This window comes from Mastomys coucha, unplaced genomic scaffold (genome assembly GCF_008632895.1).
Source record: "Mastomys coucha isolate ucsf_1 unplaced genomic scaffold, UCSF_Mcou_1 pScaffold2, whole genome shotgun sequence".
In the NCBI taxonomy this organism is placed as follows: Eukaryota; Metazoa; Chordata; class Mammalia; order Rodentia; family Muridae; genus Mastomys; species Mastomys coucha.
The window spans coordinates 426,821-449,597 of NW_022196902.1; the positions used below are offsets into that span (position 1 = coordinate 426,821).

General features: G+C 41.7%; 1 protein-coding gene across 3 annotated transcripts in view; it reads right to left on the reverse strand.

The window, feature by feature from the left end:
• Positions 1–3,555: 3,555 nt before the first annotated feature.
• Tab2 (TGF-beta activated kinase 1 (MAP3K7) binding protein 2) overlaps positions 3,556–22,777 on the reverse strand; it is a 52,425-nt gene continuing 33,203 nt past the window's right edge. For all 3 annotated transcript variants that reach the window (XM_031380351.1, XM_031380352.1, XM_031380353.1), the window contains exons 3-7: positions 19,889–21,389; positions 10,959–11,119; positions 10,662–10,755; positions 9,467–9,547; positions 3,556–5,507 (exon numbers count right to left, since the gene is read on the reverse strand). In XM_031380351.1, the coding sequence (XP_031236211.1) occupies positions 5,365–5,507; positions 9,467–9,547; positions 10,662–10,755; positions 10,959–11,119; positions 19,889–21,389 (1,980 nt within the window). In that variant the 3' untranslated portion in view covers positions 3,556–5,364. The remainder of the gene's footprint in view (positions 5,508–9,466; positions 9,548–10,661; positions 10,756–10,958; positions 11,120–19,888; positions 21,390–22,777) is intronic.

Below are 22,777 nucleotides of genomic sequence, written 5' to 3' on the forward strand. Positions count from 1 at the left end.
CAAACACATACCCACATAAAGGCCGACGTCCAGCTTTGAAATGAAATCAATCAAACGTAGCAAAACTTAGGGGCCTTAATTCCAAATGGCACCTTGTGAATGTTTCAGACTGTCCACAGGCACGTACTTCTCACCAGCACAAGCTGTGTAACTAACAATAGCGTTACTAATAACTAATAATTAGTAACTATTAACTACTAATGAATGCCATCTTTACGTTTATGGATTCCACTCTGTTTATAGCAACATGCCATTAGTGGTCTAGCCTGGGAACCTATCATTTATAAGATAGCTACTATGGGAAAATACATGAAGCTCCAAAAGGCTATGCTCACTGGTGAGGTTGAATAGATGTTGGAAGCATTTCTTGGCTTTCAGATTAACAATCACCACCATCACCTGACAGCGCTGGCACATGCTTTTAACCCCAGCAGAGATGTAGGCATGTGGTCTCTTGACTCTGAGGCCAGCCTGGTCTACAGAGCAAGTTCCAGGACAGCCAGGGCTTTACAGAGAAACCCTATCTCAGAAAACTTAAAACAAAAAAGAATTACCACCATCAACAATTGCCAGTCTCTATGTCCCTTACTCTGCCAGGGAATAAATCTAGGGTCTTATGCATTGGTGGGCACATCACTGATTACATATCCAGCTGACCTCTTACCATGCGTGTGTGTGTGTGTGTGTGTGTGTGTGTGTTTGTATGTGTATGCTATCAGAATACATGTAAATGAAGTTGTCAGAACACTTCAGGAATATGAGGGAAGGTACAATATGGAAGGCCCTCATCACTTAAAAAACTTTTATGTGGTATGCATGCACGTGTGCATACATTGCATAATGTCAATGTTGATGTCAGAGGAATACTTTGGGGAGTCAATGTGTCCTTCCACCATGTGGGTCCCAGGGATTGAGCTCAAGTCCCCAGGCTTGGCAGCAGGAGTCTTTTCCTGCTGAGCCATCATGTTAGCCCAAGGACTTCACAATCTTGGCCTTGTCCCTAATTGGCTAAACTGAACGAAAGAGCCAGGACAAACAAGGTAGACAAAGGTGGGGATGTGCAAGGTCTCTTAGGGAAGCAACAAGGCCAATTTAGATGTCAGAAGCTTTTATGGAATTGATCCTGCAGAGGCAGCAAGGCAAGCCTACTGGACACCCGAGGACAGGAAGGACTGCTGGACAGGAGCCTGCAGATGAGGCATTCTCTCTGTCTGCTCTGTAACATACTAAGATGCTGGAGCGGGTCAGGAACCAGATGCGGAGTAGCAAGCCAATTACAAGTCTACTAACCCATGGTGGCTGGGTTCCCAGGTGGGACTGTCTGTAGCAGAGGATGTCTGTAGCACACACTTCCTAGACAGCTGGACAAGCAACAGAACACACACATGATCTTTAGGTCAACCTGACATTAAAAAAAAAACAACAACAAAACTCTGTAAAAAACAGGCTGGAGGACAGCTGTTGGTGAGAACACAAATTCAGCCCCCACAGTCACCCCCCACCCGTCCCCTGCATCTAGGTGTGGTGGCCCACACTTACAGTACTAGGGGAGCAGAGGAGGGTAGATCTTTGAGGATGATTGTCCTCTGGCCTCAATACACTCCCCACCCCCAATCTCTGCAAAGCAACCCACCTTTGACATTGAGAGGACTTCAGTCTCCCTGACTGAAACACCAAATGATCCACAGAAATGTCTTAGAGCAACTGACAAAATGCAGGGAATCTCACCTGTTAATTGTGCTGGGGAGAAAAAGGCCTTGAAAGGCAGCGAGAACCTCAGGGAGCTCACACTAGGGGACTCAATACCTCTGGTCTCTATGGGCACTACTCACATACACCCCACACCCAGACACACATGTAATAAAGGAAAGCAAATGGCTGGCACACAGGCCTGTAATTCCTGCATTTGGGAGGCTCAGGCAGGACAATGAGCCTAAGGCTAGCCTAGGCTACTATGCAGCAAGACCTTGTATAAAAAAGCCATAAAGTGCTGGGCTGTGTTGGCACACATCTTTCATCCTAGGATTCAGAAGGCAGAGGCAGGCAGATCTGTGAGTTCCAGGCTGGCCTGATCTACAAAGTGAATCCCAGGATAGACAGTTACACAGAAACCCTGTCTGGGGGAAAAAAAAAAAACCCAAACAAAACTAAAAAGAAAAATTGGTGACTTAAGAATTTCATTTTTGTTTACAAAAACTTGCAACGTGGGCTCTGTATACTAGACATGGTAACAGAAGGTAGCAGCTGCCTATATCCCTGTACGATTGTGTGGATGTGGATGTGTGTGCTTGTGAGTACACCATACCCACACAGAGTAGTTAGAAGGTGACTACTGGGAACTGGTCATTTCCTCCCACCATGTGCATTCTGGGGACTAACTCTGCCTGCTGAGCCAACTCACAGGCCCTGGCTAAGGCTTCAACGAGTTCCCCCAACCCAGAATAGAGCGTCAGTGTCTAAGGATGGTGGCACATGCTCTTGTGAGGCTCTCAGGTGTGGCACTCTTCTCAATACAGTCATTTCTAAAGTTGGCTTCTGGATCACTGTCCTGTTTAGGCCTCCTATTCTTTGGCAAAGAAAAGTTTTCTCTCATTAGGTTTCAAAAAACTCACGGTGGGCCTTCACACACAGACCACATCAGACACCAGCAGACACACGTGACTGCTCGCCTCAAAGTCTGACTTTGAGAGTTCCCTTCAAGAGAAGCAGAGGCACCACTGTACGCATGCATCATAGGGCTCAGTCACCATTGTACGCATGCATCATAGGGCTCAGTCACCACTGTACGCATGCATCATAGGGCTCAGTCACCACTGTACGCATGCATCATAGGGCTCAGTCACCACTGTACACACGCATCATAGGACTCAGTCACCACTGTACACATGCATCATAGGGCTCAGTCACCACTGTACGCATGCATCATAGGGCTCAGTCACCACTGTACGCATGCATCATAGGGCTCAGTCACCACTGTACGCATGCATCATAGGGCTCAGTCACCACTGTATGCACACATCATAGGGCTCAGTCACCACTGTACGCTCGCATCATAGGGCTTAGGAAACATGAACTGACTCCAAGGCCAAAGGGCCCACGAAATCACATGTGTTTTGAACAGTAGAGTAGAATTTTTCAAAATTAAAAAGGAACAAACAGCTAAAGTACACCAAGAAAAGAAGCCACCATTCACTTTCTTCCTCTGTTGAAACCGGATTGCTTTTACCAGTTAAAAAAGAGCCTGACAGCCAGACATGATGGTGCATGCCTAGAATCACAGGGTTTGGGAGGCTGAGACAGGGGGACTACAAATTGGATGGTAGCCTGGTCTTATCTAGTGAGACTCTGCTTGCAAGAACAAACCAGGTAACTAACCAATCAAGACACCCAAAAGAAACTGGTCTGCAGAAACTGACAGAATTCATAGAGGGTATGCTGGGAGCTCATGAGAAGACTCATGAGAGTGGGGGCTGCCTCCTCCTGACTTCAAGTAACTATGGAGCATCATGCTGGGTACAAACTGTCCCACAAACTGCAAAGACAAGCCACAAAATCCACTTTAGAATATAAGTTTTTTTTAATTTTTATAAATAACTTATCTGTTACAAAGATAGTTTACCCAGCTAAATCACAAAACCATCAACTCAAGATATCCAAATTACGTTTTATTAATAAAACAAGTAAAAACTGATTTACCAATCTTCACATAGAACTGCAGAGGAAGCTGAAAAACAAGGCCTACTTTTAAAACACAATGCATCAAATGTACGAGTTTGGGGTCCGTTGACTAGTGACCTATGGCTGCCGGATCTCTTTCCATCTCACGGTGCAAAGCCTGAAAGGAAGGCTCTGACCTTTTTAACACTCATCTGTAATAATCCTGTTTATTTAAAACATAGCCACTTGTGAACATTTACAGTGGGACAATACATTATTTCCTTTTTTTTTGCTATATTTCAGCACTTCCCTTAGCCCCATTCCAAGCACTGATAATTTCATAATTCTTTTAAAATGCATACTGTTATTTTTTCTTGATTTCATTTAGTTATATACATTCCTGATCATATGAATATTTATTTTCCTTACAAAAATATATCATCAAAATAAAGAGATGTCTGAGGTTGCTTCAGTGTTCAAGTCTGCTTGTTTTCTTTCTTTTTTCCAGCTTTTCTTCAGTTGTCCTAAAGATGACTATGTTTTATAAATACACATGACTGTCCCAACAGTACGGCAGCTACACTTCTTCCCGGGAAGAAGAGGCTGTGGGAGCGGCTGCTGTGGCTGCTTCTCAAACTGCACTTTCCCAACAAGAACCTCCCATGGAATTCTATGGGATACCACACAGATGGGGAAAGATGGGTTTAAATACTTTTTGCTTTAAGCTGCTGGAGAAGACAAAACGACATGTTTGGTCACCCACTGCTGAAGTCAGTGTACAGCATGACCGTCTGACATGCCTGCAGTGTTTCCTGCAACTCACATGCAGCACCTGCATGTCTTCTCAGAGCACTGGCACCAAGGGACAAAGGACAGGAGGAGGAAGAGGAGAAGAGGGGAAGGAGGAGGAGGAGGAGGAGGAGGAGAGGAACGTTATGTTGTGCACAGTTTCATTTCATTAATGCTTTCTATCTTATGGCATTGCTTTTCTCAGGTAAGGCTTAAAAAGGAACATGATCGTGCTTACTAAAAGGGAAAAAGAACATTAGTTAACAAAAGTCTATTACACTATACATATAGAAATATAAGAAGATAATGGAGAGGTCAAAGCAGACGTGAGAGATCTGTACAGTAGGAAAGGCTTGGGGAGCGCACTGCGGATTGTACAGACACACTGCTTTCCTTTTATCTCACACCTAGATGCTGGCTTCACAGAGACGTCCTCAGAGAAGACAGAGGACAAGGCCAAAAGTACCACAGATTTGTGACATTTCCCACATCTACTGGCACTATGTGGCAGCAGAGTTTTTAGTCGAACCTTGTTCCTTCTCTTTGTGTATGTAGTGTTTCACCAAAAGCTTTAAAAACACAGAAAGCGATCATCTTGTTCCCTCCTCCTGTCAAGATCAGTAGTGACAAGAGGGGAGAAGCCCTGGGAACACCTAGGCATTGACACGGTGACACTGGACATGGTCAGGCAGCAGGCAGCCCGGTCTCTCAGGTCACCTTTCAGGTGCTGAATCTCACTGCCCATGACATTAGACTGAGGTATCATTAGCTCTGTGGGCTGACACTCAACACAGCACACCACTGTCTCGTCACACCTTCAAGTGGACTAACTCCTATGTGGCAGTGAAACACTTCCCCGATGACAGGTGACGTTCTTTCACTTTAGATGTGGTTTCAGAAGAAGACAGGGCCTTTGGCTCAGAAATGCCGAGGCATCTCACACTGTTCACAGCGGATTAGGGCCGGGTGATTCAGAAACGTGCAGGCAGTGCAATTCCACTGAGCACCTTCCTCATCCTCTGTGTCTTGGGTCTTTGGTGCTTTGATGGTGGACCTTTGATCTGTAAGGGAGAAAACGAAAAACAATTTTAAGTTAAAAAAAAAAAAATCACAAAGTCTACCAAACTGGTGACCAGATCAAACAACTGCTGAACTGTGCTTCCCCTCTGGGGAAGAGCACTGGGACTCGACACCAACACTGCTTGGCCTAGGGGAAAACACGGCCGCACAGGTCCAAGAAGGAAGTGTAAGCACCCATTACCATCCCCACTGACTGTCGTGTCAGACTGTCAAGGGTTCTGCTGACTGTCACACATTGTTGAGTGTGACCCTGGGTTTCACATCCCACTCCAGACTCCAGCTGTGTTTATATATATGTATATAAAAATATATAATACATACACACACATATATTTAACTAGGAATACACAAGTTTCCATTCAATGTAGTTTTTTTTCAATCTACTGAAAACCAAGTCTCTAGTAATACAAAAGACAAACAACTCTGCCCTTCCCTGTTTTTGTCTTTGAGGCTGGGTCCCACTTTGTAGCCCAGGTTGATCTTAGATCGTACCAACCCTCCTGCCTTAATCTTTTGGGTGCTGGGATTCAGTGTGTGCTGTGACACTTGTTTTTAAACAACTAATTTCTTTCTTTCTTTCTTTTTTTTTTTTTTTGGTTTTTTGAGACAGGGTTTCTCTGTGTTGCCCTGGCTGTCCTGGAACTCACTCTGTAGACTGGGCTGGCCCCGAACTCAGAAATCCGCCTGCCTCTGCCTCCCAAGTGCTGGGATTAAAGGTGTGTGCTACCACTGCCCAGTTAAACAACTAATTTTTAACACTTATGGTTTACACTATGGCAGTAATATGCTGAAAAAGTGAGGCAGAGTCAAAAAAACCCACCCCATTTTCTTGTTGTATTTTTAAAACTCAGACATGGTATGAGAGACCCCTGAATCTGGTTTAAAAGAGCAGGAAGCCTTCCACATGTTCAGCCCTTTGGTACAGTTTCTTAGCTGCCAGATGCAAAAGTCACTACCCTCAACATTGCCAAATGTTTCAATCTACCAAGTGTCAGCTTGTATTTAAATTTATAACCTAGTTGTTTTTTTACATTTATGCATTTTGTGTATGTACATGCGTGAGTATGCATGTGTCATAGCATGCACGTAGAGGCCAGAGGCCACGTGTGGGAGTAGTTTCTTTCCTTCTCCCATGTGCAGCCAGCCTGGGGAGTGAATTTAGGTCATCAAGGGTTGGCCAGCACCAAGAGCCCTTACCATTCAACCTTCCTGCAGCTACATTTGAGTCACTGTTTGGATACAGAGGGGCCACCCCCATCACTCTGCATATGGAGACGTGGCTTTCCCAGCATCACTTCCTAACAGGTCCACTGCAGAGGAGGCGAGCACTGAGGCACCTTGCTTATTCCTACTCTGTCCCACTGCTGAGTATGCCAATAGTCATGCTTAGGCCAGCACTGCACTCTTCTGTCACTGTACCTCTGTCAGCGTTCTGCGTCAGCGTTCTGCGTCAGTGTGCTAGTTCCAGCTTCTCACTCAAGGTGGCTCTGCCTATTCAGAGTCCTGTCTGAAGTTTACAATAGTCTTCTTATTTTTACAATGACACTGGAATTTCGATAGAATGTGTAGGTAGGGGCTGAAGAGATGGCTCCGCAGTTAAACACACTGGCTGCTCTTCTACATGACTGAGGTTCAAATCCTGGCACCCACTTGGCAGCTCACAATTGTGTATAACTCCCAGGTGACCTGACACCCTCACACTGATACAGGCAGACCAAACACCAATACACATTAAAACAAAACAAAACTGGAGATCTTGATTATTATAGGTAGTTCAACAGTACAATTTTTATAATCCATGAACATGAATGTTTCTGGTAATTTCCTTCTTCAGTGTTTATAATTTTGGTATAAAATTCTTCTGCCTCTTTGGTAGAGTTTACTCCTATTTTAACGTTTTGCTTGTTACTGTGAATGAAACTTTTTTTGATATCTGTGAATTTCTTTTGTATAACTGTACAAAAAACTTAACTGATTTTTATGGGATGACTTTATATACTGCAACATTAATGAACTTGCTAAGTTTTTAAAAGTAAATACTTGAAACTATTACTGATACTGATTCTGATAAATACTACGTTTTTTTCTTAAAACACAAATACCTATAAATTTAATTTATAAATTAGGTATATTGAACTCATAGTATTATAACACTATACTAATAAAAGCTATCTAAAATTTATACATTATTTCTGAAGTATTTCCCTGTGGCTAACCAATTAAAAAGCAAAACTGCAGCTAGCGATAGCCACATGACCATTTCTTCTGCAATGAGAGGTAATTCTGATGGGGATGCCTTTGTTTCTTCTTACATAACTGCTCAGGAGAGGGCCGTGCATGTGGGGAGCCATGAAGCTGGAGAGGCATTTGCCATGGCAAGATGGCGCCTACTTCCACTGTCGACTCCTAGTAAACAACTGTTTGCACATGTGCGTAGAGAACTGTTTGCGCATGTGCGTAGAGTGAAAAAGACGCCATGTCACGGCCCATCCCGGGGCGTTAAGTAGGGTAATGAGCGAACAGCCAATCATGAGCAGATACGCCACGCTGTGGGCAGATACGCCGCACTGTGGTGTATATAAGCAGTGCGGATTTTGGGCTCGACCCCTTTTCCCTATGAATGAGGACAATAAAATGTTGCTGCAGAAGGAACCCAGTGTCCGTGTGTCTTCTTGCTGGTGAGACGACTGCGCGGGCTACACGTGCACACCACTGAAAGAAGTAGAAATTGAGAGCACTCCTGTCTTGTCCCGTTTACGAGCTGGAAGGCCTTCAGTTCCCCCACTATGACTCCATCTGTGAGGTTCTGACAATGGCTGTTAGGATGCTGAGGTTAAATTCCTTTTGCTTATTGACTTTATTTACTTGTTATGACTTTATTTACTTTAGTTGTCTCTCTCCACTGACTGAGTTCAGGCCATCAGGTTCACAGGATGTCCCTTTCCTCACTGATGCAGTTTGGACTTTATGCTTTAATCATGAGTGGACAGACTGTCATTGTGGTCTTTATCTGTGTCTGTAACACAGCATGGTTTCTTCTTCCATTTGGTGTCTATCTGCTGTAGTCCACCTTGCCATTCTGCGTTTCTTGTAGTCAGAATTTGCTTTCTTAATACTATATGTTCATTTACAAACTGTTTTATTTTACTTCTCTTAGGGCTAAAAGCAAATTATGCATCATAATTAATAGTGAAAATAGTGACCTAAATAGACATGCCTGTATATTTAACTTTAGCCAGCCAGATTTATGCACACAATTTCATTTGTACACATATCCTAACACTTGGCTCAAATACACAGGTTTATCCCATGTCTTGGTACACACAGATTCTGACTTTTTTTTTGTGTTGTTTTTTTTTCGAGACAGGGTTTCTCTGTGTAGCCCTGGCTGTCCTGGAACTCACTCTGTAGACCAGGCTGGCCTTGAACTCAGAAACCCACCTGCCTCTGCCTCTCAAGTGCTGGGATTAAAGGCATGCACCACCACCTCCCGGTGATTCTGTGACTTTCAATGCTGTAATATGTTACTAGATGATACTTTTTTGAAATTTACCTGAAATTCAGGATCTATGGCTACTCAGAATTATACAAAACAATGTTCTCAAAAAACTGAATTTCTCTAAAGTGCCTCCCTTACGTTCACAAACTTAAAGGCACTAAATCTCTGTACTTTGTTTTGAACCCAACCTTTCTGTTTTGGGAGTACACAATGGCTACTAAGGTCTCAAACACATTCTAAAAAGTTAAATACAGCATGCCTTTGCATCCTCCCCAAGCCCCAGAATGTAAATAAAAACAAACATCTTCCTGATGAGTCCACTCCAGAATGCCGACGTCGGAAATACCTCCATAAGTGGAAGGTTGAAAATAAAAAATAAAAAGATTTTCTAAGATTTTGCTTTCCAAATGTAACACTCTCACATTTAATGGATGCACTAACCTTTGGGTTTTGGTGGCACAGGGCCTACAAATCCAATATTGTCATAAAAGTTATGAATAGCGCTGGGGTTAAAATGTGGTCCTGAAATATATAAAAAAGAAATATATCAGTATTTATAGCTCAGAAATACTTAATTTCACTTTTTTTTTTTTTTTTCCTGAGAAAGGGTTTCTCTGTATAGCCTTGGCTGTCCTCAAACTCAGAAATCCACCTGCCTCTGCCTCCCAAATGCCTGGATTAAAGGCGTGCACCACCGCTGCCCAGCTTTAATTTTACTTTTTAAAGCAAGCATTGCTGTCTAAAAATAAGCAGAAGAAATGCTTTAAATGATACACTCTTAACTTCAAATTGTATGTAAGACTTCAAAAACATATCTCAAAATATAGATATAAGACAGTACATGATAACCTGGGAAGAAGTGAAATTAACACTTGTAAGAAAGAATCAGAAGCAGATCCCCGGTTCTACGTGACAAGTTAAAATGACAGCTTATTGGCATTTTAACACCAATTTAAGAAAAGTCCATCATCTTTCAGTTTAATGGATGCTGGAATAAACACAGAAATGGAACTCAAGACTTCTTTGTTAAGTTTCCTTTTTCTCTTTAAATTTTGTAGATTTCTACCCTCCTGCCCCCCAGAATTAGGTTTCAGTGATAGAATTTTATTTTTGTTTTCTATGCAATTAAGTTAAATCTAAGTACTGTTTACTACAATAAGAAATGAACGCTGGTAACTAATTGCTTGAAAAATATCAAGTCCTATCATTGTCCATAGAGTATAACATACTTTTATGTCATTTTTTTTTTAATCAACCAAGGCAGTGCCAGTGAGATGAGGACACATAAATCTTGAAAGGAAAAAGGAAAAGGGGGAAAGCTACATGGGCACATCCTTCCTAATACATCCTGTAACGAAGTCTACGTACAGAAGCTAAACCTTTGACATGCTAGAAATACAACCACTGTCTTTCCTTACCACATGCTACAGCAGAGCTAAAGGCTACTGCTACTGGCTGGATCTGGTTTCCTGAACCAACTACACATTTACTGAGGGCAGGGGGCTAAAAAGTCAACTGTTCTCTAGCACTTTCTGGCTCCAAAGCTAAACACTCTGAGACAGTGACTGGTAAGCCACAAGAAAAGACTTGGCAGATCAATTCAATGAATTTCAGCTGAGAATGCACTGAACTTTACCTCGGGCTTGAAAAAGATCAATTTCTTTGGTTAAGCAGTCAATGTCAATCTGGAGTTGTCTATTACAACTTCTCAACTGCTGCATTTCTTCGAGCTGAAAAATAATTCCATGTAAAAAGGTTTGGATTGAATTCTCATGTCATCAGTGAACAAAGAACGGAGTTGGCAGGGGGAGGCAAGGACAGAAAAACAAGTATGAACCAAGAGCATTTGCAGAAAACTAGACCAAGCCTTTCCACTATGGCAGACGCCTATTCTCCTGACAAGCATAGGCCACAACAGTTGCATAAGACTTACTGAAGGTATTTGGGATATGGAATTTGATCTCTTCAGGCGCCTTCGAGTTAGATTATTTTCCATCTCGTTGACCTCAGATTTGAGTTTATCCAGCTTTTTCTTCTGCATCTCAAGCTCTCTTTGAAGCCGTTCCATCCTGGCCTTCTGGTGCACCAGCAGAGCTGCAACATGAGCACACGCGTGAGGACCCGCCCACTCTAGCAGTGAACTCTTCCACAGACAAGCATGTGACAGTCTGCCAAGAATCCCAGAGCTACATTACAACAAAATATTGGGATGTACTTAAATTTTCAAAAATCTTGACCTGGAAACTTTTAATTATTTAAGCAAATACTGCACACCTCCAAGTGTTTTCATGGTTTGAATGAAACCTACAGTATTATGTATGCTGAAGACAGTAGTCTGCTACTTTTTAAAAGGTTCTAGCTTACTAAACTAACCTAATTTGCTCTTTCAGTAGTTCACATCTGACTTGTGGAAAGGACAAACGTCTTTCCTCCAGTGTGATATCACAGTCTATGCTCGAGATATTCTAACATGATAATTTTACAGACATTTTATACAGGAATATGAAATGGGGTAAATATTTTTGATTATAACAAACAAACAAGAATGACTTCAAACGACATGAATATTAACAAATCATCCAAACTTCAAATTAAAAAGTGTCATTTAGATAAATACTTTATTTTCTCATTCTCAGACCATATTTTGTGAAATTACTTTAGCAGGATTTCTAAACGAAGCAATAAGTCTTATGGAACTATCTGGAAAAGTTCATCAAGCTGTCAAAATTGTTGTCTATCCCTGGGAGCCAGCCCTGAGAAATGGAAACCTTATCTTTTAGGACACTGGATTAGAAAGAACCTTGGGATGATGCTACCCAGAAAACAATAAGCTGATGTGAGGAAGGACCTCTAGCCTGCAGTACTTCTAGCGCTTCCTATGTTCAGAAATGTTTGGATACACACAAATACTTACCACTGTATCACAACTGCCCTGCCCCAAATATCCAGTATAGTGACATGCTATGCGGCTTGCAACATACAGTCAGTAGGTCTACCAGGGTCTAGATATGCAGTAGCATTACCATACTGGTCTGGGCACTCCATGGTAATTGTATAGTAAATGCTACACGGCCCATTTTTCAGACTGAATCACTTCCTGAATGATGTTTACCTCCTCATTTAAAAAGGAACTCCAGGGGCAGGCAGAGTGTGTGGAGAAAAGTCAAGATCTGAAGAGTACTGGTTAAAAATGTCCCCAAATTGAAGAAAAAGAAAATATAATTCTACAAGATAATGGAACAACTTGTTCACCTAACTAAATCACCAAAGAGTACAGATGAATAAATACATTTTTGAAGTCTGGGAGAATGTGCAAACAAGAGGCAGCTGCTGAAATACACACGGACTAGCATGGCGAATGACAAAACGCTAAGTCTACAGAGAAAACCACAAGACAACTATGGTTAAATAAGAGAGAACACTGGAGACTGTGAAAGCAAAGTGAAACTCAAGTACTAGAAAATGGGAGAGAATTAGTAAGTACAACATCCAAGAAGTGCGCCACGGTCTTGGAAAGAATGCCCAAGCCCAGTGAACCAACCATTCTTCTCTGTGTCTCCTTTCCAGGCCAAGCTTCAGTCTACACAGAAGCCCATTCTTAAATGCCAACATGCTAAGTGTTTAGGGAATACAAAGGAAAGGAATTGAGGTGCAATATCTAAATGAAATATCCAGATTTTAAATTAAAATAACCAAAAGAAAAAGAATGTATGTTTAAACTTAGTCACCAAGAAAGGACATGAAAGATATAAAAATCAAAAAATTTGACAAGAACAATTTATACTGTTATTAGTGACCATAACAGATGGAAACTCTAAATAAGTGCATTATTTCACGAGATAGAGGTAAGCAAAGAAGATTTTAACAAATATTTACTCTTTTATATGTATGACTGCATGTCTGTGTGTTCCTTCTTTTATATGTATGACTGCATGTCTGTGCGTTCCTTGTGCTGATAGAGGTCAAAAGAGGGTAGAAAATCCCGTGGAATGGCTGTGAGCCTCCATGTGGGTGCTGGCACCTGAACCCAAGCCCTCCCTAACAGCACTGCTGAGCAATCGCTCCAGTCTGCAACATAGATTTTATAAATTAAGATCTGTTGTTCATAACAGAAACCTTCCACTCACTCACTTTTCTAACAAGCTGAGAGGTGATTACACTGTAATAACCCAGGGACACAATGCACAGGCAACTCCTCACCCTGTGAAGCCCACAGTAATAGGGCGACAGGGCAGGAGAAGAGAGCAACATCAGGACCCCAGAGAGCCTTAAACAGATGAAAAGGGGTGTGCGCATATATTAGTAACACATTCAGTGCTCTTAAGTCTTCTTTTTGTCAAAATTAATGAATAAAAGTAATCTAAGCACGCCACCCCCTACTGCTGATACAGTAACCCAACAGAAGCTGCTGGTTGCCAGGGCTGTCCCAACTCTGCTGCTGGAGTACAGCAGTCCTAGAAGAAGCCGCCTTTTGTCAACTTCTGCCAGATTCTGATGGACACAAACGTTTCTTAATTTTATTAGAAACTGTAAAGACATTTCAAGTTCTAAATAGTATCAATTTTAATAATTTTAGGCACTGTAAATAATGCCTAGTTTTCAAAACCATTAGAAGAGAATGTACTTGTTAAAGACTATCCATTGTAAAACATCTCAGGTATTGATGGTTATAACGATTTTGGATTTCAAAAAGATAATTTTCATCACCAAAATGTAGTAAGCCCTTATTTCTCAAGTTTAAAATTTATATGACTTAATGTGCCTAAATTAGGTATATGACTAAGCCATATTCAAGTTAGAATGAAGAAGTACAATGTCAGCTTTTAAAATAAATCTAAATTCTTCTGGAATTCAAATGTGCTGGCAGCAGAGATTGTTTCTGTTTTATACATTGCTGTATTACTACTAGAAATTTATTTGGTGACTGAATCACAGAAGACTCAAAGATGGCAGCTTTTAAAAGCATCCTGTCTTCATTTGTTTTACCATTTTTAAGGCTAGCTGAAATAAGATCTTGCAGCAGGGCCTGCATTCACACAACAGACATAACAAGAAAACTGAGATGGTGCAGAAGCTCTGTACCTGAGTCATCCACATCACTTACACTCAGTGCTGTCAAGACATGAGCTAGTCTTTTAACAGAACTGGTGTGGCCTCTGCTAGACACTCACCTTTTGGCATTATTTGTATATAAATAAGGCTCTACACGCAGTTTTACAGCACTGAGGTACAGACACCATCTAAAGCTTACTTCAGAGCCTGCTTACAGCTTAAACAGATCTCTACTTTAAAAGGAGACACACAGCAGTCTTCAAGTTTGTGAAGGAATGTCATGAAGCTAGTGCCTTGTGGTTTCGAGGAGTATCACCATAGCCAAAGAGAAACAGGACAGCATTTCTGCTGTCTGCTTTTCTGAATTGTGGAACAGGAAAAGGTTTTCTAATTATGATACAAATGCCAGAAACTAGAAGGGGAAGAGACCAGCAAGTGTGAATACACAAAAGTAAAGCATTTAAAACATTAGTGAGCACACTAAAAGGCACAGCGAGAAAGTAGACTAAGTCCCTTTAATAATAGGCATGCTCACAAAATAAGAAACACAGTGCCTCCTCAAGACACTCATGTTCCCTCATTGACAAGTTAAAAAAATCTCCACATAGTACATTTCTATGTGATAGAAAAAGGAAGAATTTCCTTTCTAATCATGTATTCATGTGATAGAAGGGAGAAGAACACCCTTGTGAACGCTACTATGAAAGAGCTCTATATTCATAAATGGGGCACACGGACTAGTCAAGAGGTCTAGGAAGCATAACATAGAAAGCGGCCATGGTAGTTACATGGTGGGATGTAGAACTGCAGTTTACTTGGAGCTGGGTCTGGCTATGGGACCTGTTTTACTAAAAGACCTATCCCAACCCACCCTCCCCCCGCCCCCACAGGAGCGTGACTGATCTGCTAGCATTCCTCTTGTCATGGAGCAGAGATGAATGCTACCTGGTTCTTGGGTGGGGATGGTGCAGAACAGAGCCCACCAGCTAATCTAGTAATGACATAGCATATAAGGCAGGGAGAGCCTGAATTGAAAGCTTATTTGGGCACTATAGAGAAAGGACCTATTTCAGAAAAAGAAAAAATGTTAATATTTGCATAAGCATATTTCTGGACTATGTGTGATACTATCTAATATCATACAAACATTCCATAAACAGCATCATACTGTACGGTTTAGTGACTAAGTCTGCATTGGCTGCAGTCCAGATACAATCCTGACAAGCCTAATTTATCAACTGTGGTTAGATTCCACTTAACTCATTTATTTACAGATAGCTATATGTGTAAAGTATGTACCAGAAATGTGCATATATGTATATGTATGTATTTTTATGTATGTATATTTATATATGAGTGACTATAAGAAGACTGTCAATAGGGATTATATTTAACAGTTAAGTAGTTAGAGGTGGAGACATTTACTGTATGTTTTTTAATTTGCATACTACTTTTGTAATGCTTTTAAGATACCATTTTTTTTTTTTTTTGAGACAGGGTTTCTTTGTGTAGCCTTGGCTATCCTGGAACTCACTGTATAGACCAGGCTGTCCTGTAACTCATAAATTTCCACTGCCTCTGCCTCAGCCTCCTGAGCGCTGAGATTAAAGGTGTGCACCACCAACGCCCATCAAAGCATCAGTTTTAAGACACAGCTTGCTAGGCAGAGCTCTCCAAAGATGGGCCATGCTGCTCCAGAAGGTAGCTCCTAACAGACCTGCAATCACTGGGGCTCCTGTTTGATGGCGCAGAATGGGGAAATGGACTGGTAACCCTGAAAACAGAGTACTGCACACGTAAGGGGTGTCTTTTAACGCTTATGAGTGACACCAAACTAAAAAGGTTCCTTTAAAGAGTGGATGAGCCAACAGGTGGCAGACTCATTTGAAAAAAACAAATCACAAGCAGTTTGTTATCAACTTGTAATTATTGAGATGATTATTTAAAACTGTGATTATAATTAAGATAAAAGAAAGTTCTATGGGAACCAATTAAAAACTGTAATTTAAATTATACTTCCTTTTGAAAAAAATCACTGAATTTGTATTACAACCAGAACTTCATTAAATCTCCATAGGAGTGCTGTGCCTTGTAGGAAGTGCTGGTGAGAAACTACAAGGAATAAGAAACACGAAACTCAATAAACGTTTCAACTCACAAGTTTTTTAACTTGAATTTCTTATATTTTTGGTTGTGAGCCCAGCCTTTAACAGCTGAGCCATCTCTCCACCCTACAGACCACATGAAGCTCAAGAAGAAGGAAGAAGTGTGGGTCCTTCAGTCCTTAGAAGGAAAAACAATATACCCGTGGAAAGAGTTGCAGAGACAAGGTGTGGAGCAGAGACTGAAGGAAAGGACACCCAGAGACTGCTCCACCTGGGGATCCTATACAGTTACCAAACCCAGACACTATTGTGGATGCCAACAAGTGTTTGCTGACAGGAGCCTGATATGGCTGTCGCCTGAGAGGCTCTGCCAGTGCCTGAAAAGTGCAGAGGTGGATGCTCTCAGCTAACCAGTGGACTGAGCACAGGGTCCCCAAATGGAGGAGCTAGAGAAAGGACCCAAGGAGCTGAAGAGTTTGCAGCCCCTTAGGACGAACAATAATATGAACCAATCAGTACCCCCAGAGCTCCCAGAGACTAAACCACCAACCAAAGAGTACACATGGTGGGACTAATGGCTCTACCTTGCATATGTAGCAGAGGATGGCCTTGTTGGTCATCAATGGGAGGAGTGGCACTTGGTCCTGTGAAGGCTCTATGCCCCAGTGTAGGGGAATGCCAGGGTTAGGAAGCAGGAGTGGGTGGGTTGGTGAGCAGGGGGAGGGAGGAAGGGATAGGAGGTTTTCAGAGGGGAAACCAGGAAAGGGGATAACATTGAAATGTTAAATAAAGAAAATACCTAATTAAAAAAAAAAAATTTCTATTTTAGGCTCAAGTCAAGGCAATCAATTGCTCAGTAAAATCAATGCTTCTATTGGTATTAACAGGATGACAGAGTCACAAATATGGCTGGAGATAAGACAATGAAATCGAATTATTAAAATATAATTTATGTGTGTCCATCTAAATCACTCTTAGAGAGGCTGCTTGGAGAAGAGAGACTGAGTGCTAGTCTGCTGAGCCCTGGCTTCTGTCACACATAGTATGTACCTTTCTTTCCCCTGTGACAACAGTCCTACTGAGGAGTGTCAGCCCAATGACAGTGCCCCTCCTTTTCAGCAGCTCCTCTCTCCAGTGGTCTCCATCAGGAGGGAAGAGGAATGTAGCTTATTGCTCAGCGGGTTCTCAGCAAAGTCCAAACAGTAGGAACAGTAGTAAGTACAGAGGCACCAAGGGATGCCTTTCTTCTACGTTTATGACAACCTGCAAAGACCGGAGGAGCTGGACAGATCAAGCGAGGTACTGGCTGAAAGGAAAAAGAGGGGCCAACAGGATGGTGCAGTGGGCAAAGCACTTGTCACACTCATAACTTGATAACCCGAGACTGATCCCACAAACCATGTAAAGGTCCAAGGAGAACACCAACTCTAGTGAGTCCTCTGATCTGCACGCAGATGCTGAAGGACATGCATCCCCACCCACATATGCAAGTACACAAGTATCATGTGTGAACATAACACACTCATGACCACACAAACTCATACTCTAAATCAACGTAAAAAAAGAAAAAGCCGAAAAGTAGATGAGATGGCATGGCAGGCACGACAGCTTTTCCTGTGAAGAGACAGCTCTCACCTACAGCGACAGGACCTAGTTTTGAACAGGATCCTTCTGGCTGCTGGGTGCATGTGGACCACAAGGAGGCAAGGGTGAGGGCCAAGTGCTAATACACTAATCTGAGAGGTAGTGGCATTTATGAGGACAAGGACTATGTGGGTGGGAAGACAGGATTCTGGATAGACTTGGAAGGATACTTGACATATGTGAACATGAAATAAAGGAGTCAAATATGTTCCCAAGGTTATTCTAATAGTTAGAAAATTCAATTGCCAGTGACTGACTAAGGGAAAAAGAAACTGGTGGGAAAGTCAGAGGCTGCTCCAATAGTCAGTAAATTTGAGAAACCCATGAAACATTCCAATGCAGGGCTTCTGTGCAGACAAGGTGCCTTGAACTCAGGGAAGAAGTCTGGCTTAAAAGTTACCAATTTAAGGTATATAGAATGTTATTTAAAATCAAAGGCTAGGCATGGTGGCAGAGGCCCATAATCCCAGCACTTGGGAAACTGAGGCAGAAGATTTTTGTCTTGGGTAGAGATGGACTTCGTAGGACAATCTTGTCTAAATAAATAAATAACAAAAATTAAGGGATCAAATGAGATACTCAAAGAACAGATAGGAAAGAGGTTAAGAATTTTATTAATTGTGAGCTAGGAGACTTTGGTCTCACTACAACCAAAGAAGTGGAGCAGCAAAGATGAGCAGAGACAGAGGAAAATGCACAGGCTAAGGCAGTGAGGGTACTGTGAAACAATGCTTCATGGACAAGAAATGGGAGAGAAGGCTCAAAGATGTCTACTGAGGATGCAACAATGCCACCACCAAAGACCTCAACAGTAGTCTTCTGGGTGACTGCACTGGGGGAAACTTGATTGTAGTAGATTTGAGAGAGAATGGGGAGAAAAACAATACGGAGACAGTGTATTTTTTTTGTTTTCTCATTTAAGTTAAATACAAATAACTAATATTTAAAATGTCCAGTTAAATGCAAATGTCTACTTTACGGAATTTACCATCATAAAAACTTTGTTCTACATTTAAAAATAAGGAATTGCTCAAACACAGGGAGCCTGCCATTCTGCCAGGAGAGGCAACTAAGACAGATGGAGGAACTTAGTAAGTTACAGAAACTCAAGCACTGCTGATGTAAACGAAACGAGTTTCAGTCAGTCACAGTATTGGGGTAGTATCAATTTTAACATAATTTCTAGTACAAACAGAATCACTCAGACCTCTATAACACACACGTGCATCAGCTCACTATACCAAGATGCTAACTGCACAAATTTAAGCTGGGCGCTGGGCACCTGATGTTTTAAAATCTCTATACAGGATTATGGAATGGAAAACACCACAGCCTAGCATGGATGAAGAATTTGTAAGCATCAGTTTAAAACAAAACAAGACCAAAGAGTCAGAGTGCTCTAAAGGAGCATCCTCATAGAAGCAGGGGGAGGGAAGATCTGGAGGGAAACCGGGAAAGGGGATAGCATTTGAAATGTAAGTAAATAAAATATCCAATAAAAAAAAAAGAAACTTAGTAATAAAGTCAGTGTATCAGAAAAGGATTAAGGGGCTGGAGAGACGTCTCAGTGATTAAGAGCACTTGCTGATCTTATAGCAGACCTGGGCTCAGTTCCAAGCACCTACATGGTGCTCACAATCATCCTTAACTCCAGTTCCAGGGTATGTGATGCCCTCTTCTGACTTCTGTGGGCACCAGGCAAGTATACGGTACAAAGACACACAGGTAGGCAAAACATTATTCATATTAAGAAACAAAATAAAGAAAAAGTTAAAAACAAGCCAAGTTGATTTTCTGAAGTACTAATAACTGTCAAATTCCAGATTATAACCATATTAAAATTTATATGAATATTTTCAAATATTAAAATAATATTACTTGGGATATTTAAAGATGGAAGTTGGGCCAGGGATATAGCCAAGTGGAAGAATACTTAGTGTAGCAAGGCCAGTACTGCAAAACAAATTAAACAGATCAGAAGGCATGCTGATGCCCACTTCTGTTGTGAAATCACACGGACAATAAATCCAGCATGGAGTATTCCCTTCACCATCAGCCTTACCTTGTGTGTAGGCAGCATCATCAGATCCCATACTCAGTTTCCGGGCTTCGCTTATTCTATCCACATGTGCTAAAGCAGGGTCAGTGAGGTGCTGAATGTTCTCTGTCTCTACATAATGGTCAGGATGATTTAGAAGATTCGTAAGTTCAAAGGTGGGGGAGACCACCCCTGGGGAAACAGCAGGGGGCTTATTGGGGGAAACTGTAATTTTGAAAGTATATTTTGTGTTGGGTTGAGTGACCACCACTCGAGGAGACGTTGTAGAGTTACCACCTAATACTCGGCTTTTGGGAGGATGGTGATGGATAAAGGCAGGACCCATGCTCACTTGCCCAGACATGTTCCTGGAGGCTGCAGATGCCCCAGAGTTTGTAGATATGAAGAGTGTCGGTTGATTCCGCATGCCTTGCTCATCTCCTGTGGTGGCATTGGCTGAAATATAGACCTTGGGTTGACTACGGGAGATCATTTCATCAGTACTTGGGGGACTGGCAGCTATGTAAACAGTGGGCTGATTTCTATTTAAGGTCTGGCTGTTGACCAATGAGGAAGTGCTGGCAGTTCGAGGTCCAGAAGAACGTAATTTTGAAGAACTGTTTCTTTGTGGGGGTTCAAGTTTGATTTCTATCTGGTTTTTTCGAGGTCCTGTTGAAATATTCTGAATGTTATATTGGCTATGGGCAGAAGACTGAGAGCTACCAGACGAGTGAATGGTTGGCGGTTGTGGAGTAGTTGGTGAACTGATAGGCATGTATACATGAGAGGTCTGATGGCCCTGCTGATTTGGCTGCTGGGTTGAGGTATGTGGCAAAGGATTGGATGCAGGATAAGTAGTCCAAGGTCCAGGCTGTGAAGGTTGATAGGCTTGCTGAGGGTTCATGGGATTAAACTGAGATACCCAGCCAGAATGTTGTTGTGTCTGTCGAGTTGTACCACTAGGAGTTGTAATATAAGGCCTAATATAGATAGAATTTCCCTGTGGACTGTTCAGTACAGGCGGAGGTACACCATGTATGTGCAAAGATGTAGGAGTACTACGGCCAGTCTGTATGTTTGGGGCTAAAGTTACCATAATAGGATTAAACCTGGGAGTTTGTTGAGAGAGGTTTGATGTCCCTTTGCTGCCTAGGTGAAATCCAAGATGTGGTGTTGAATTTGAAGCACCAGATGTACTGGGCATTCCAAAAACATTAAAGCCTTGAGGAACTTGAGCTGGTGCTGTCTGTGGCTCCTGCTGAAACAGTTCGTTATTGGACTGCCCACCTTGAAGCTGTCCATCACTAACGCTGTGTGTTAAAGTCCTGCTTCCATTCACTCGACCTCCTTCTCTTCCACGGTGGTACACATTCTGTGACTGCAAGTCCAAGTTGAGAGAAGTCATGTGATTGCGTAGACCAGAAATTCCAGACTCATCTGAAAAATTCAGATCTCCTTCACCATAAAGATACCTTGTGCTCTCCTGAGAGAGAACAGCGCAGCAGGCATCCAGGTTGTTATTGTTCTACAGAGCAGAATAACAACAGGTTAATCTTACTCATGAGAAGTGAACACACAGACTCTCCTTACCACGGATATGCTACACAGCTAACAAGTGAATAGATAATAGAATCACAAGAGACATCTTTTGATTTGACAACTATTTTACATATGTTTATTAATTCTCACTATTAGTATAATGGAAAAATTTACTAGTGACAGATAAATGTAAACCAAACCATTGTCTAAGAAGCTACTTAGTAAATGGGCTCATTCAAATACAGTAAAATGGATTCATCCAAATACAGTAAAAAAGACTCATCCAAATACAGTAAAGTGCAGCCTAATTGAAAAGATAATTTTTACAACGAACAAAGTAATCAAATTTAAGAATATAATAAGGTATAATTAAATTTCTTTTTAAAGTAAAATGATAAAATACAATGTTCTTCAAAGCACTCAGAAAAGAAGTCAGTATTTATATACCAATTGTTACACGGATTCTTTTAAAGAGCACTTATCATCTCAATTCTACCTGTGCTTCTTCTTGTATAAAACATGCATCTACAAATGAAATATAAGCACAAAGTAGCCAACAAAGAACTGAGTTCATGTCTCTGCCTTCAAAAGAGCACAACAAAACCTATTCCAGAGCAACATGCAGAAAAAACAAAACCCAAACAAAGTGTTTTTAAATAAAGTACCACACCATTGGTCATAAATTCTCCAGAAAAATCCTTATTGAATATCAATCATATATGTAGCAATCTCTGAGCTCATGGAAGACTTCATGACAAATACAACTGATTTCACCCCATTAAAGAGCCTGTAACTCCATTTGATAGACAATTCTGGAAAATGGCAGTAGTCAGTTCTTTCAAGCGTATGACCTCTCCAGCCAAGGACAGCTAGCTAGGTTTAGAAGACCCCAGCTAAATTCTAAGTATTTATATAATATCACAGACAGGAGTAGCTCTCACCCCTCATCAAAGCAGTTTCTTTTTGCAGCAGACAGAGACCATTACAGAAATCTACAACTGGTCCAAATGCAGAGAATAATCAACTACGGGGTGCCCGGCATCAATGGGTACATCCACAACACCATCTCTACACCACGGAAGAGAGGATGATACAATTTTAGGAGCCAGTGGACCAGGATGCCTGCTGTGGGACAGTGTCTTCTGGAATGACAGGGTAGCTACGCCCATGAAATCCTAACAATATGGTTGCCTAAATAAGACCTGCATAATGACAATACTAGTTAACATGCCAGCACGGACAGGGAAGGTACACCAGGCACCATCCCTAGGTGAGGAGCTATAGGCAGCCAATGGCTGTTGGGAGAGGGAGACTCAGTCTCTTCCAGGGATGAGCCTCCCATTCCAACTGGTCAGCCCTAAACACATGTACATT